The 12,985-nt window shown below is 42.8% G+C and overlaps 1 protein-coding gene across 1 annotated transcript in view; it reads right to left on the bottom strand.

Moving 5' to 3' along the window:
* Positions 1–12,622, bottom strand: part of LOC129149822 (glutamate receptor ionotropic, NMDA 2B-like) — a 121,144-nt gene extending 108,522 nt beyond the window's left edge. The window contains exon 1 of the mRNA XM_054719258.1: positions 12,212–12,622. Within this exon, the coding sequence (XP_054575233.1) occupies positions 12,212–12,622 (411 nt within the window). The remainder of the gene's footprint in view (positions 1–12,211) is intronic.
* Between the last annotated feature and the right edge of the window lie 363 nt (positions 12,623–12,985).

Genomic DNA, 12,985 nt, shown 5'->3' with positions numbered 1-12,985 from the left:
CGTGGCATGTGGCAGTTCAGAAAAAAAGGAGTGCAGCACTGAGGTCACAGGAGTGCAAGGCAGGGAGGGGACTTGATAACCAGGCTTCCTCACTGGAGAACCCTGGTGAGGGGAAGGAAGTGGTCTGGGTTGATCCAGAGTGGTTAACTGCTCCCTTCCTAGAACTCCATTTTGGTTTCTATACTGCCCTCTCTCCTGGTTCTTGGTTTCTATACTGCCCTCTCTCCTGGTTCTTGGTTTCTATACTGCCCTCTCTCCTGCTCTTGGTTTCTATACTGCCCTCTCTCCTGGTTCTTGGTTTCTATACTGCCTTCTCTCCTGCTCTTGGTTTCTATACTGCCCTCTCTCCTGGTTCTTGGTTTCTATACTGCCCTCTCTCCTGGTTGTTGGTTTCTATACTGCCCTCTCTCCCCGTTCTTGGTTTCTATACTGCCCTCTCTCCTGGTTCTTGGTTTCTATACTGCCCTCTCTCCTGCTCTTGGTTTCTATACTGCCCTCTCTCCTGGTTCTTGGTTTCTATACTGCCCTCTCTTCTGGTTCTTGGTTTCCATGTTGCCCTCTCTCCTGGTTCTTGGTTTCTATACTGCCCTCTCTCCTGGTTCTTGGTTTCTATACTGCCCTCTCTCCTGCTCTTGGTTTCTATACTGCCCTCTCTCCTGGTTCTTGGTTTCTATACTGCCCTCTCTCCTGGTTCTTGGTTTCTATACTGCCCTCTCTCCTGGTTCTTGGTTTCCATGTTGCCCTCTCTCCTGGTTCTTGGTTTCTATATTGCCCTCTCTCCTGGTTCTTGGTTTCTATACTGCCCTCTCTCCTGCTCTTGGTTTCTATACTGCCCTCTCTCCTGGTTCTTGGTTTCTATACTGCCCTCTCTCCTGGTTCTTGGTTTCTATACTGCCCTCTCTCCTGGTTCTTGGTTTCTATACTGCCCTCTCTCCTGCTCTTGGTTTCTATACTGCCCTCTCTCCTGCTCTTGGTTTCTATACTGCCCTCTCTCCTGCTCTTGGTTTCTATACTGCCCTCTCTCCTGGTTCTTGGTTTCTATACTGCCCTCTCTCCTGGTTCTTGGTTTCTATAATGCCCCTCTTTCCTGTTTCTTCTGGTTCTCTTCTTACCTCTCTAATAATTCTATCTTAGCTCCTTTATTTTCTGGTCATCCCTCAATTGATGGGGTTTGATTTTATGGTTTAGAATAAAAAATTAGGATTTGTCCTTGACACACTTTTCTCCTCAATCCACATGTCAGTTCTAAAGCATCTCACACATCCTCCTTGTTTCAACTAACCCCTCCTTGCTAAATGAGGCTCATATCTTTATTTCCAGCCCAAATCACTCTCTTTCTTCCAGGCTCAAATCCAACTGCTTACTTAGACATTTCCACTTATATGACCCACCCATATTCTAAATTCTACTTTTTCTATTCCCACTGTCACCAAACTTGTGACAAATATAATTACTCTTGTCATCAAAATTGTTGGAATAGCACTAAAAGGGTCAACAGTGTTCAATGCTACAGGAGGTCAAGAAAGACTTAAAAAGTCCATTGGATTTGGCATTTTGTAGAAAGTGAGAGATGAGGATGTGAAAACAGCAATTTCAGACTACCTTTTAAAGAGCTGAACCTTGAAATGGAGAGAAAGGAGGGAAAGCCCACATCAAGGAAAGCTTTCGTGTTTGTTTGTTTGTTTGTTTGTTAACTCAGAGAGATTTGAGCATGTTCAATGAGGACAAAATTGATATTTTGGGTAAAAATACTCTTGACTGTTAAGTGCTATCACACATACTGCAGGACACTTAACATGCCTGGTTTGCAGGTTCCAAGTGCCAGTAGCACACAGACAGACACACAGACACACATGCAAAACCAGTCATTATGACATTAAAAAAAAAAAAAAAACGACCTTCCCCAATACATTCCAAACATCTCCTGTGGACCATTAAGCTAGAAAGAAGATGCCAGCAGGGAGGAACAAACTGATAATTAAGGGGAAAAGCAAAAACACAAATGAATCAAGGTCCTCGTTCTGGAGGACCCATGGGGAGACTGGACCAAGGGCACAAAAGCAGGGTTTGGTGTGAAGCAGGGCTAATGAGAGATGAGAAATATTTGGGATTTAGAATCACACGAATATTGATTGAATTTCCAAGCTGCCACTTACTTCCTTTGAGAGAAACTGCTGACTAACCCGTTCCCAACCCTTGCCCACTTTCTGCCTTCACCAGAAAGCCCCGCACCCTCTCTCCTCAGGGTTGGCCACCTAATACTGGGCTCATGCAATCAAAGATATGGGGAAGACTTTTCCTGATCTAATACCCAGCCCCAGGTGTGTCCTTCTTTGACTTTTGACAGGATGCCTAGGGCTAGGGCAGACACCTTGTAACCATGACAAAAATGCCAAGAGAACCCCAGAGGTCAGGCTTGACATCACTGCATCACTGAACCACCCCAGGGGTCTCCATCTCCAGGCACCTTGTTCTGAGATATCAATAAGCACCAGCCACTGTGAGTGAGTCACTACCTAAAGGTCTTGGGCAAAACAGTTAACCTCTCTGATCTACAATTTCCTCACCTGCAAAATGGAGGCAAAATACATGCCTCATAAATTCAGTGAAAGAATTGAATGAAACAACATATGTAAGCTCATGTAAGATGACTAGTTCAGAGCTTGACAAAAATAAATGATCAATCAATGTTAGTTCCCTTTCTCATTGTAACCGTATAATGACCCATGATAATTTGGGTATTCTTTGTCCCTGTAAAACAGAACAACATCAATAAACTATTTTTGTCCTCAAAAAAATGAAATAAAAATTGGCTTCAATATTACTCTCATGCCTGCTAGATCCTTAGAATCAAATATATTTTTTGAGATTTTATTTGTGTCCTTTCAATCTAATTTATTGAGGTGACACTGGTTAACAAAATGATACAAGTTTCAGGTGCACAATTTTATAACACATCATCTGTGCACTGTATTGTGTGTTCACCACTTCAAGTCCCATTTCCTTCCATCACCATTTATCCCCTCTATACTCTCTTCCACCTCCCTTCACCCCCTCTGCCTCTGGCAATCAAATGTTGTCTGTGTCCATGAGTTTTTTCTCTATTTTTTCTTCTTTGCTCAATCCCTCTACCCTACCCACCTAGCTCCTCTCCCCCTAACAGCTATCAGCCTACTCTATCTAAGAGTCTGTCACTATTTTGCTTGTTAGTTCATTTTGTTCATTAGATTCCACATCTGAGTGAAATCATATGGCACTTATCTTTCTCTGACTTGCATATTTCACTTAGCATAATGTTCTCCAGGTCCATCCATGCTGTCACAAAGAGTAAGATTTACTTCTTTTTTACAAATGCACCACAGCTTTTTTATCCATTCATCTACTGATGGACATTTGGGCTGCTTCCAAATCTTGGCTATTGTAAATAATGCTACAATGAACATAGGGAATGCAGATTGGTGCAGCCACTATGGAAAAAGGTATGAAATTACCTCAAAATATTAAAAATGGAACTGTCTTATGACCCAGCAATTCATTCCACTTCTGGGAACTTATCCAAAAAACCCAAAACACTAATTCAAAAAAATATATGCACCACTGTGTTCAAGTATAATTGTGATGCCATATTTTTAAGTCTATCACAAAATAAAAATATAATTTGGAATAAAATAACAATATCTAATATTTTATTCTAAATCATAAAATCCTATCTAATAAAAGGGTAATATGCAAATTGGCCATCACTCCAACACACAAGATGGCTGCCCCATGTGGTCAAAGATGGCTGCCCCCATGTGGACACAAGATGGCCATCACAAGATGGACAGCAGGGGAGGGCAGTTGGGAGGAACAAGGCCTGCAGGGGAGGGCAGTTGGGAGGGACAAGGCCTGCAAGGGAGGGCAGTTGGGGGTGTTCAGGCTGGCAGGGGAGGGCAGTTGGGGGGGACCAGGCCTGCAGTGGAGGGCAGTTGGAGGTGACCGAGCCAGCAGGGGAGAGCAGTTGGGGGAGACCAGGCCAGCAGGGGAGAGCAGTTGGGGGAGACCAGGCCAGCAGGTGAGGGCAGTTAGGGATAACCAGGCCTGCAGGGGAGGGCAGTTAGGGGTGACCAGGCTGGCAAGGGAAGGAAGTTAGGGTGTCTGGGCCAGCAGGGGAGGGCAGTTGGTGGTGACCAGGCCTGCAGGGAGGGCAGTTGGGGGCAACCAGGCCAGCAGGGGAGGGTGGTTAGGGTTGACCAGGCTGGCAGGGGAGGGCAGTTAGGGATAATTGGGCTGGCAGGGGAGCAGCTAGGCGTCAATCAGGCTGGCAGGGGAGTGGTTAGGGGATTATCAGGCTGGCAGGCAGAAGCAGTTAGGGGCAATCAGGCAGGCAGGCAGGTGAGCGGTTGGGAGCCAGCAGTCCTGGATTGTGAGAGGGATGTCCGACTGCCCACTGGGATCAGGCCTAAATGGGCAGTCGGACATCCCTCAAGGGGTCCCAAATTGGAGAGGGTGCAGGCTGGGCTGAGGGACCCACACCCCCCACCACCATGCACAAATTTCGTGCACCGGGACTCTAGTCAAAATATAATTTTGAATAAATTATAGATCTAGTATCTATAAATAAGGCAAAAGAATCACAGAAGTCTCATAAAGAGGAATAAAAATATACTCGTGGTATAGAAATCATAATCCAACGAGTTTTTCAGCAACATCAGTGTCATCAATTAAAAATCATCTGATGACATTTAACAAATTAACTGCCTTCCTGTGCCTAAAATATAATACCACTTCTTACTTAATACCTTCATATCTCTCTCATTTAATAGTTCACTTTTTCTTATATATCAGCACTTCCAAATCTCTGAGTGACCCTGAATTCAGACACTATTTTACTTTGCTATGCTTTCTTTGCTAATCCTCTTGACTTATCTTCATTGCTTATATCCTATGTGTGGACCACTAAGTGATTTCATTTATTGAAATCACTGTATGTCTCTGCTTTAAGAACCTCCATAAGACCTAATCATGTGACCATCAGTAATTTTATCACTACACAGGTAGAACCCACTGAGCCGCTATTCATGCATCAGGCCTAATATGTGGGTATTATCATCACAAACTCTTCTCTTTCAGTCAACAGGAAAACATTAGGATCCCATTTTCCTCAGTGATTTACATAAGGTCTGGTATATGAAAAAATAAAATAGTGTGTACTGAGGGCCTACTGTTTACCAAGCTCTGGAGACAGTGTTTCATAAGGTTCACTACAAACCAGGTGTTATTTTGTCCCCATTTTACAAATGAAAAATTTGAGCTAAATGTTTAAAAGCACAACTAAGGTCACATGGCTGGGAATGCAGGTAGCTCAAGCCTATTGGCTTCAAGGGCTGCCTGTTCTTCGCACTGTGCCACAACCTTCCTCTTCACCTTCCTGGGGGATGCATGAGAAGTGACGGCTCATGTGTTACTTTCTAGCACCAAGCATCCTTATTTCTACAAATGCCTAAAGCAATTTCTGGGGCCTTAGTTTTTTTAAGCATTAAAACTGTACCTGAACTTCAAGTAGCCAGTCTCTTGAAAGCAAACCCTGGCTGCAATTTTAAAAGAAAGGATATGTTGGCCAAGGAAAAACACATTCCACAGAAGCAGGTGGAAAGGCTGAAATTCAGACAGACTTGAGGGCTGCATCACTGCAATATCTACAGCCTGTTAGAGAGAACTGCCCACCCATCTTCCCCCAAAGTACAGTTCAGGGAAGTAGGGACAATGGGTGAGGAGTACCAGACCTCCAGGCAGGCCATTCTATCCTAGCTTTTTCTGATTGCCTCAGGGTGTGGACTGGGACATGAAAAGTCAACCAAAAATGTTTTTTAAGGTCAAACATCCCTGGAATCAGATCCTAGTCCCACTCTATCTCTAGCTATGTGACTTTGGCCAGGTACATAAACTCTCTGATTTAGTTTCCCCATCAACCAAAGAATAATACTACTTACCTCACAGCATTGCCTAAGTATTAAAATGGTCATTAACATCGTGCCTGGCACAATTTGAGAATAAGTGTTTCAAGTTGGCATACTTTATTAGCTTCTTTAGCCTATTGCCTTTCCCACCTCTATGACTTAATCCTCTTCATCCAAGAAATACCCGAACACCACAGTGTGCTCTGTCCCAGAGAATACCATCTGACAAACAACTAAAAGCATGGTAAAACTAAAAACACCAAAATGGTCCAAGAGGCACAGAGTAATGTATGAGTAGCACAGGTCTCTTGGTTTCAAGATTGTGTTGGACATGGAAACCCACATGAGCAATGGGAAGGCCAGAGACTATTTACAGTGTCACACACTACTGCTAGCTCATCTACTCTCTCCAAATACTTTGCCACTTGGTGTGTTGAGTTGAAGGGTGGGGAGAGAGATGTGGGGAGATCAGGAAAAGATGGGGTCAGTTGGATTCCAAAATGTGGCTCTCTGCACAGTGCTATTCAAAGCAGCAAGTCTCAAGCAAGCAAGTGAGAAACAGAGCAATAGATTCCAGAGTAAGGTTATTTTAACATGTCCATCAATGAGAAACAAGATTTGGAGTCTGGTGCATATTTTAGCTACTGTACTGCACTCTGAGCAAGCCATCTATTTCCAGGCCCTGACTCTTACTCAGCATACCTTTTCCTCTCCCATTCTTGCAGGTTATTTTTCTTTTAATCTTTATTGTTGAAAGTATTACATAGGTCCTCCTTTTCCCCTCCATTAAACTTTTCCAGCCTTCTCCCACCCCAGCCCCACCCCAGGCCCTCTTTAAAGAATGGTTCTTATATCCTGTTGTCCAATCCCACTGTACCTTCCACTTTCTGTTTTCCTACCCACCTCTTGCCCAAGCAATTTTCATTGGTCCTAATGCCAGTAACAAAGAAAGGTCAATAAGCCGACCTTTCTCCATCACCATTCCTTATTTCTCTCATCGAAAGTATATGTTTAAACAGTGTTTCTCCATAATTTTTCACATATTTTATTTCATTTTCTCTTCAAAATGTTGTGAAGTGGGTAAAGCAGAAAACAAAATTTAAATCTTATAAACTGTAAACTGAGTATCATGTAGCTTAAGTGCTTTGTTTACCTAAATTTCCAAAGCTCATGAAATTTGAATCTAAAACTCAGAACTTATAATTTATAATTCTTATTATAATGTTTTTGAGGCAGTATACATAGAAAACACAGGCTTCAAAATGGGTACTTCTGGGATTCGATTCCCAGTCCCATTGCTCATAAGCTGTGATATCCCAGATTAGTTACTTAACCTCTCTGTGCTAAAATATGAAAACCCAAGAAAAACTTCAACAAGTCAGCAAGGAACCTCCTGGAAAGAAATGGAAATATGTCCAGCTTTAGTTTGTTATTTGGATTCAGATGGGCATCCTAAGTCCAGAATCTCAAAGAGAATAAAAACAATTATAACAAGAAAAAATAAAACAGACTCCCTATATTCAGGTGAGGAACTGCCAAAAATCACCTCATTCATTTTTAAACCGTCTCTGTTACTATTGTAAGCAGTCTTTCTGTTACAAGCGCCAGCAGTTCTTTCTTTATTAGAGCTCGTCTCTAACTGAACATGCCCGTGTGGCTGTATCACTGATGAGCCTCAGCTGCCCTGGCAGGGCAGGCCACGGCTCCCACCCATACTTCACAGCCATTGAAGGAGAAAGGTAGTTGGTCTCCAGTTCAGAAATGTCTCTACAGTTGGCTGTGATTCTGTTCAATTCCCATTATTTTCCTGTATCATGAAACCTCCCTTTCTTCAAACTGTTCCATAGAACCTTCAGCTTAGCCTGCTGAATGTTATGCTGGATACTTAGTGAAGCATTTACTATGTATTATCTCATTTAATCTTCACAAACCCTATGATGAATATGCTATTATCTCCATTATACAGGCAAGGAAACAGTTTACAGTGATAGGTGAATAGTCCAGATCCCTACATCTAGGAAGTGATGGTTGAAACCCACTGACTCCATATTCTGATCTTTGAACAGCTCTACTCTCTGGTTCCCATGCTTCTTTTGGCCATGGTAGAAGGTGCACTTCCTCACTGGGAAAGCAGAACACTAATTAATGTTTGTACTGATTCATCAACATATACAAAAAAGTGAGCACATGCCATTTGACCACATGCTGAACCTATGTCTCACTCTTTTTGTCAAAAAGCTTTATAATCATGCTGTCTTTCTTCCATCACCAATCCCTTGAATCAGGGACTTCATCCCTGTAATGCAATCTTCCACAAGGACACTTAATAAGTGCATTCTACCTCAGACAAACAAACAAACAAACAAAAGCTAAGTTAAAATGGAGAGGTAAGCCTTGGCCAGTGTGACTCAGCAGTTAGTGCCGACCCACACACTGAAGGGTCACAGGTTCGACTGCCATTCAAAGGCACACACCTTGGTTGCAGGTGAGAGCCCAGCCTTATCAGGGTGCATGTTTGAGGAAACCAATTGATGTCTCTCTCACACTGATGTTTCTCTCTCTCTCTCTCTCTTCTGTCTCTTTCCCCCTCCCTCTTTTCCACTCTCTCTGCAAAGCAATGGAAAAACATCTGCCGGTAAGGATTAACAACAAAAAAATGGAGTGGCAATTACCTATCTTCTAGAATGGGGAAGCAAAATGGAAAGCTAATTTCTCATCTTTTGGATGGCAACTATACTTTAAAGTGAATTGTGTTTCTCAGAATTTCTGCATCAGTTCCACTTTCAAATGTTTTGTCCTGTTGCATCATAGTTGATTCATAGTCGTGGAACTATGTGTCCTCATTCTATGTTTATGGAATGTGGTCACGGTACTTAAAAATAAACTTCTATTTTTAAAAACTAACCTTAGAATTTGAGGTGTTTCATTTTTGAAACTTGACCCAAAACCTTATTTCTCTGAAATCTGGAACATTCTTTTTATTACCTTCATGCAAATTGTTTAAGCCTGAGAATGTTCCTCTGCCCAGCTCTCTGGAATCATGGCCCCACTGCCTTCTCGGGGCGGGAGTTCCTGCTGCGCCCTTCTCTGCAGCCACCAGCTAACCCATCAGGCATCTGACCCCTTGTGACTGAGCCGTCAGCTTTCTGGCTTCCATGCAATCAGGACCTTCTCCCTTCTTCTTTTTCCTCTTCCTACCTATTTTTCAGAAGCTCTTCTTTTTAGGTCAAAAATCAGACATTATTTAGGCTCTTTTAGGAAACTGCCTAAAAATCATTGCCTATCTCCCTTTTATAATGGAGAAAAAAGATAAGGCGGGTATTTGGGTTGGTAGCAATGGTGGGAGGGCTCAGGGGAAAGAGATCAGAGGGGGATCTCACTACAGTGACCTAGAAAAATCCACCTCACTGGCCTCAATCTCCCTTTCCCCTAGAAGGGGTAACCAATGGGCCCTTGATGGAAGTGTGCTACCCCTAAGTGCTAGTCACATTCTCACTCATTCTCTCCTCTAGTCAGATTCCACTATTGCCATTATGAATCAAGGGGTGAATTGCATGTAGGTAGATAACGTCCACCACAGAGGAGAAAGTAAAGAGTAGGAAGTTACGTGAGGTACTAACCAGCCTCTCCATTTTCTTGCACATGGAGCCAGCAACCAATGTTAGTCCTGGCTGCCAGTTACTTGCTAAGTCATTTTGGATATGTTAAGTAACCTCTCTGAGCCTCAGTTTCCCCACATGTCAAATGGAGATAAATAATACCATTTAGCTCACTGGGTTATAAGAATCTACACTAATAAAAAGAGTAAGATGCAAATTGACCATACTTTCACGACACCCACCAGCCAATCAGGAGTGAGTATGCAAATTAACCCAACAAAGATGGCAGGTTAATTTGCATACACAGGCACCAAGCGGCCAGGGGCAGGGCAGGACGCAGGTGTTCCACACCACCCCAGCTGCTCTGGGCCTCTGGGCAGCATGGGAAAGCGGAAAGGCGGCTCCGGGCCGGAGCAAAGGCGATGCCGGCAGCCAGGGGAAGGAAGGCACATTCTTGCACAAATCTCCATGCATCGCGCCTCTAATATTAAATAAAACAATGCATGCAAACCACTATGTGCCCAGCATATGGTAGATACTCTAAAGCACCTAGGATACATCAGTGGACAAAAGAGCCCAGTCTGCCCACATGATCTGCATCTTAGTTCATATTATCATATTATTATTAAGCATTTGTAAGAGACACAACAGAGAAGCAACCAATCGATTTAACCAATAACCACTTTTACTAGGGCTGGGGGTGAGGTGGAGTGGACCTAAAATAACGTAGGTTGCACAATAGCCCATATAAGAAAAAAAAAAATCATTTTTACCTTCTTGCTCTCAAAATAAATGGGCACTTATTTGTTTCAAAATTTTGGCTCATCCACCTTGGCATTTTTCAGTGCCATATTGTGCCCTCGAAATACCACTGCTAATAGTTTATTACATATGTAATACTTTCAGAATAAAGATTTAATTTAAAAAAAGAAGACAAAATACCGCTGCTAAAATATAACTTGCTTAGGAAAATGTTAACAAAACACTCAGTAGGTTTTGCCATAGTTGGTCTATATTTTCCATTCTGATTAAGTTTATCTCCATTCTCTTAGCAAGGGCTTCTCTTGCCAGCATTTGATTCTAACATCTTTCCCTTTCAATATCTTTCTCAGATACTACCGAACTTCCTCCACTTCATTATCTCTGCCTGCTGCCAACAGATGGCAATAGTGATCAGGCAAGGTTACTTTACTCTGGTAAGCCCTGCACTGTAATGGGTCTCAACTGGCCAAGGAGCATGCGTGTGGTGTCTGTGCTAGGTTGTGAGGTATTTGCAAATATCATTAACCCTACAGCATGTCTTTTAAGTAAAAAACTAATGGCAGTTTTGAAAGTGATTTTTAAGAAGTATAAGATGACAACGAAAAGGTAGAAACAATTTTAAAATGTTTAAAAACCCAAAGTGATAAAAAAGAAAAGAAAAAAAGTATTGTACTTGTGAAATGAATCCATCTGAGATAGAAATAACTGTGAAGGACAATATGTATTGAGAAGTGCTGTACCTAAGCAATCAAGCAAGGAAAAAATAACTGAATAAGTTTAAAATGTGAAAACATAACCACAACACAACTTTCTATGGTTAGAGAATAAGCATCTATTCATAAGACAATCCAATATTAATGTACGAGTGACTAGGATGTATTTGAGGCCTAAAAGCAGTGGTCCTTAGCCTTAATTGCACACTAGAATCATCAGGGGAGCTTTTAAAAATTCTAAACCTCAGGCAGTACCCTAGGCCAATAATCAGAATCTTTGTGGGTGGAACCAGGCATTGGTAGTGTTTAAGGCTGTTTAGGTGATTGCAACGTGCAAACAAGGTTACAGACCATTGCCTTCAAATGTAAGCATGAGGAAGCTGCTACTGGTTCTATGGGTTAAAATACACTCAAATACATAGACTGATGTGTGATGAGCACGGACACCTTAGCAAGAAGTACTTCTCTGTGGTATTTGTATCCTCAAGGAGAAATATTATTACCCACCTCAAAGGAGTTTTTGTTGCATATTCTTGAAACTGATATGGGTAAACAATATGTATTATGAAGGAAGAATGGAGCACACTCTACTTTAAAATTTTGAAGGAGCACCCTAGCCAGTTTTGCTCAGTAGATAGTGTCAGCCTGCAGACCCAAGGTCCTGGGTTCAATTCCGGTAAAGGGCACGTACCTCAGTTGCAGGCTCCTCCCCGGCCCAGGCCCTGGTCAGGGCGCATGCAGGAGGCAACCAATTGATGCATTTCTCTCACATTGATATTTCCCTCTGTCTTTCCCTCTCTCTTCCACTCTTTCTAAAAATCAATGGAAAAAACATCCTCAGGTGAAGATTTAAAAAAATAAATTAAAAAAACAAAATTTTGAAGGAGCTATTCATATGCGTATTTGAAGAAAACGGATTACAGAGCTACAAGCTTCTCTATCTCTTAGTCATTTCAGGGAATCCATTTACAAAGAAATGGACACACAAAGCTGTGCAAAACTCTATGCATAACTAGATGACATCATCTTTCCCTCCCTTTCATCTCAAAGCGATTAGACTAATCCCTGGTCTATCCACTCAGTGCATTCTGGTTAACAACCTTCCATCTTTCATAATTCAGTTTTGCATCAAAACAAAGGGATCATTTAGTTCTTGATTCAAACCAACCAGACTCTTCTCACTGCAGCCTGCTTTTACCTTGTCTGCCATGATCATAGAGGATCCCCCGTGGATGCCCAGGATGGGGGTGAGAGTCTGGGCTGAAATGAAGTCAAGGATCTGGGCGATGGCTTCCTGGTCAGTGTCGTCAGCAAACACCACCCCCTGGATCTTCCGGTCCGACATGAGGTCACAGATACGGGTGATGATGCTCTTTGGATCGGTCTCATTCATGGCTACTAGCTCCACACGGGGCACCACAGAGAGATGATGGAAGTCATCTTTCTCGTGGGCATCCTTGATGGCCACCTCGTCTGAAGTGCCCACGAGGATGACAGCGATGCCAATGCTGGGGGCGCTCTTCTGAGAACGAGCTCTGCTGCCTGACACAGCCAGGACAGCCAACACCAACCAGAACTTGGGAGAACAGCACTCTGCTCTGGGCTTCATCTTCAACTCGTCGACTCCCTGAAAACGCAAAGACAGAGTGGTTAAATCACAACCCACACTACAGGACCTATCTTTGAAGAGGCTGGATACTGCAAGTCGAGGGCCTTTGCTGGTCATCAAACCCTACATCTGTCTTTTAGCCTAGTCTCTTAAAATCTTGTGTTTTCTCAGCAGCATGAGAGAAAAAAGCTTTCAGAAGCATCAGACATCCTTGAGCAAGAAAATAAAAGATGCTATTGCTAGAGCCATTAGCAGCAAATAGACAGAGACAAATGAGGCAACGAGGATGCAAGTGGTCCAGGCAGTAATGCCAAGTGCACAAACGCAGGAGTCTCCAAGAGGGGGGTCTTGCTGTTGCTGCAT

The sequence above is a fragment of the Eptesicus fuscus genome, chromosome 7 (genome assembly GCF_027574615.1).
Source record: "Eptesicus fuscus isolate TK198812 chromosome 7, DD_ASM_mEF_20220401, whole genome shotgun sequence".
In the NCBI taxonomy this organism is placed as follows: Eukaryota; Metazoa; Chordata; class Mammalia; order Chiroptera; family Vespertilionidae; genus Eptesicus; species Eptesicus fuscus.
The sequence above is the reverse complement of the archived record's forward strand: the minus strand, read 5'-3'. Positions and strand labels throughout refer to the sequence as shown.